This window comes from Sinocyclocheilus anshuiensis, unplaced genomic scaffold (genome assembly GCF_001515605.1).
Source record: "Sinocyclocheilus anshuiensis isolate Anshui unplaced genomic scaffold, SAMN03320099.WGS_v1.1 scaffold2055, whole genome shotgun sequence".
NCBI lineage: Eukaryota > Metazoa > Chordata > Actinopteri > Cypriniformes > Cyprinidae > Sinocyclocheilus > Sinocyclocheilus anshuiensis.
Window position 1 is genome coordinate 48,671 of NW_015546656.1, and position 4,252 is coordinate 52,922.

Consider the following 4,252-nt stretch of genomic DNA (forward strand, 5'->3'; position numbering starts at 1 on the left):
AGGGAAAGGAAATGCTGATCTCAAAGCACATTTAAATAACCAAGAGAAAAACTACATTTAAAACAAATAGTATAAGCGTACTGAAGCGAAGGAAGACCTTGTTCTTCTCTCTCTCCAGATTTAGCTGGTCCACCTTCAACAATGGCTCAAACTCCTTCCTGTTGATGTAGTTGAGGATTTCCTATGAGAGAGAGAGAGTTCAGACTCACAGCTGTGCGGGTCACACCGGTCACTACTGAGCACACTAGAGTACTGTTCACTGCGCAGTACACACTAGAGACAAATGGAACAGATCATGCATTCAGAAAAATTCATACGCTGCATACAGTACGCATGCTGCAGAAACACTACAATACAGTATGCAAGTATGGTAATATGGTAGTATGCGATTCTGATTCAGTCCACTTGGAATAGAGTATATGTTGAACGTCACCTGACCAAACCCGGAAAACAGGTCTCATCGCTACCGCTTGTCGGAGAACGTGCGAATAGCTGTAATAAATAATAGCGATATCTATGGACTTTTACGATAATCAGTTAAACTAGCTAGCTGTTTTTATTGTTGCCGTTTTATTCAATTTTTTATATAAATGTTAGTGAAAAGAATAAAAATAAAAACTTTTAGATATCAATGCGCATATGTGATGGACATTACTTCTTTAAATCTTGAGTATATTACTGCTTCATATTTAACGAAGCATATGCAAAACGCTTGAACCGGAAGCGACGAGACCCGGTTAACAGAATACGGAAGTCTGTTGCGCATAACCCCTATTGATGCCAAACTAATCAATGCAATCAATAAAATAAAATAAAAATATTAAATAAATAAAAAATTTCATGTTTTTCTTAAAAAAAAAAAAATTTTTTTAAACATATTCTCCTATATTTTTGACAACAAAAAGTACAGGCATAATCTGGCAACATGAGCTAAAACGTAGCTATTGTAAACGTTATGATGATGGATAAGGGAATGAATTTCAATTACAAATAAGGTAGGAAGATTCTTTCTTTCTATAGCACGTTTAAAAACAACTTTGTTTTCCAAAGTGAAAAAGAGAATAAGAAAAAATATAAAATATTAAAATAACAAATAACCTTCACCATATCTACCACAGACACACATGAATCATGTTAAAGGCACAGTATGTCATTTTCACGCTTGTCTCGTGGCAGTTCACCTGTATGTCCATGTCCAGCCGGTAGTTGAGATCGCCGAACCAGAAGAGATGCGTGAATCTCAGCGAGATGTCGAAGGAGTTCAGCTGTTTATCGCCCAGCGACAGCTGACGCAGGATGTCCAGATAGTTCTGGTTCCGTCTGCCGGGGGTCAGAGGTCATTAGTGCATCACACATTCACTGAAGAACGGCTGCCAAACAAACCGTGAGCTGTGTGTTTATTACTCCAGACACACCTGTGGATTTTCTCATTGCCAGACGTTAAGTGACAGTTAACGAAACCAAACGACGTTCCGTTGAACATGAAGGACACGCCCACTGCTCCTTTGTTTCCTGGGAAACAGACAAAAACTAATAAATAATACGAGCTGGGGCTGCATGATTTGGGAATCAAATTGCTGTAACATTTTCTGGTAAAAATTGCGATCTAAAATGCGATAATAAATTCCAAGTTTGCTATGCTTGTTTGTAGGGCTGCAAAATTTGGCCAAAATTTTGTGATTATATATTGTGATTGATAAAATAATAATAATATATTATTATTTACTTATTTTATTTAAATAATACCCTATTTATATAATACATTTTTTTTATAAGAAATATTGCTATTGCAGTATTTCACTGTAAAAAGTAAAGTATTTTAGAAAAATATATCAGCTATAAAACGTTTAAAATATCAGCTTTAAATGTGGATTTACTGTTGATTTTAGCATGAGTACATTTGGAAATCCTTACACTAGACTCTAGTTTATTATTATTATTGTTGTAGTTGTTATTATTATAATTAAATTATATTATAAAAGTGTAAAAATTAATTTAATAAAGAAATTACATTATAGTATTATTGTACTGTAAAATAAAACAAAAGTAATAATATTTAATAATAATAATAATAATAATAATAATAATAATAATAATAATAATAATAATAATAATAATAATAATAATAATAATAATAATAATAATAATAATAATAATAATAATAATAATAATAATAATAATAATAATAATAATAATAATAATAATAATAATAATAATAATAATAATAATAATAATAATAATAATAATAATAATAATAATAATAATAATAATAATAATAATAAGAGTATTTAATTTAATTTCATTTTAAGGATTTTGGTTTTATTTTGATTAATCGTGCCCTAATACAAGCAAATAAATAAATGTATATAACCTAATCACAAACATAGTGATGAGCACCTGACTGGTAAGGTGCTTGAGTTAGTCTCAGAACAGTGAGTTAGCAGTGTGTGTGTGTGTGTGTGTGCGTGCGTGCGTGCGTTAAAACGTTTAAAATATCAGCTTTAAATGTGGATTTACTGTTGATTTTAGCATGAGTACATTTGGAAATCCTTACACTAGACTCTAGTTTATTATTATTATTGTTGTAGTTGTTATTATTATAATTAAATTATATTATAAAAGTGTAAAAATTAATTTAATAAAGAAATTACATTATAGTATTATTGTACTGTAAAATAAAACAAAAGTAATAATATTTAATAATAATAATAATAATAATAATAATAATAATAATAATAATAAGAGTATTTAATTTAATTTCATTTTAAGGATTTTGGTTTTATTTTGATTAATCGTGCCCTAATACAAGCAAATAAATAAATGTATATAACCTAATCACAAACATAGTGATGAGCACCTGACTGGTAAGGTGCTTGAGTTAGTCTCAGAACAGTGAGTTAGCAGTGTGTGTGTGTGTGTGTGTGCGTGCGTGCGTGCGTGCGTGCGCAGATCAAACTCGTTCAGTCACTGCGGAAAGTTCAACTGCCAGATGAGAAACACAGACAAGCGCCACGACAGAAAAACACATTAAACTCTAATAAAGTCACAGTCATAACAGTCGCAGGATCATTAAACACAAATACACACACGGCAGCTTTTTATGTGCTGGATTTCATCTGGAAGATTCATTTATGAGTCTCTCTCTCTTCATTTACACTGTTTTCACACATGCTTTGATAGTTCGGTCTGAGCTCACTAATAATAACATGGATGTTATTAAACCACAGTACCTACATCAACATGAACATTAACCGAACCTAGCACTATGAAAAACATTCCTGTTAACTGCAATCAAAATATAAATATTAGAATGAAAAACTTAGAACAATTAGAAATGTTGACTTGGGAACTGACTGAAATAAGTTTAATTAATTAATTAATTAAAATAAAAAACTGAAATAAAAATCATAAATAAATATATGAATAAATATGATAAATGATGAAAAAAAATTAACAATATTTCTAAAAATGAAAATAAAATTGACAAATGAAATTATAAATATAAATGCTATTTCAAAATATTAATAAAAACTATAGTAGTATATAAATAATACTACAATAACAAAAACCTAAAACTAATAAAAACGTCACATGTACAAATTTCTTAAAGCCAAACTAAAATGAAATTCTAAAACTAATAAAAATGTACGAACACATAACATTTTTAAAAATTAAACTAAAATGAACTTAAAAACGAAAAAATATAAAAATAATACCTAATTCAAAATATTAATAAAAATATATAATATATAAATACCACCACAATAACAAAAACCTAACACTAATAAAAATGTCAAAAGCACATACAATTTTTTAAATATTAAACTAATGAAATTGAAAACTGAAAATATAATAAAAGCTAATTCAAAAAATATTAATGAAAAAATAGAACAGTAAAATTATATTGAACTAAAATGATATTTAAATTGAAAATATAAAACAAAAAACGAATTCAAACTATTAATAAAAATTATAATAGCAAATAAATAATAATACAATAACAAAACTGTCATATAATAAAATTGTCAAATTTAACTTAAATCTGAAAATATACAAATAAAAGCTAATTCAAATTATTAACAAAAACTGTAATATTATATCATATAATTATATAGTAATACAATAGTATATAAATAATGCTACAATAACAAAAACCTAAAACTAATAAAAATGCCAAAAGCGCTTACCAAAATTTCCAAAAAACTAAACTAAAATTTAATTGAAAGCTTTAAGTTTTATATTTTAAGTTGTT

At 27.8% G+C, this 4,252-nt stretch overlaps 1 protein-coding gene across 1 annotated transcript in view; it reads right to left on the minus strand.

Moving 5' to 3' along the window:
- The window catches only part of LOC107701601 (phosphatidylinositol 3,4,5-trisphosphate 5-phosphatase 2A-like), a gene marked incomplete at its 5' end in the record, with an annotated part of 30,756 nt that overhangs the window by 15,075 nt on the left and 11,429 nt on the right, over window positions 1-4,252 (minus strand). The window contains 3 exons of the mRNA XM_016503647.1: window positions 82-181; window positions 1,182-1,320; window positions 1,416-1,606. Coding sequence (XP_016359133.1) covers window positions 82-181; window positions 1,182-1,320; window positions 1,416-1,606 — 430 coding nt within the window. The remainder of the gene's footprint in view (window positions 1-81; window positions 182-1,181; window positions 1,321-1,415; window positions 1,607-4,252) is intronic.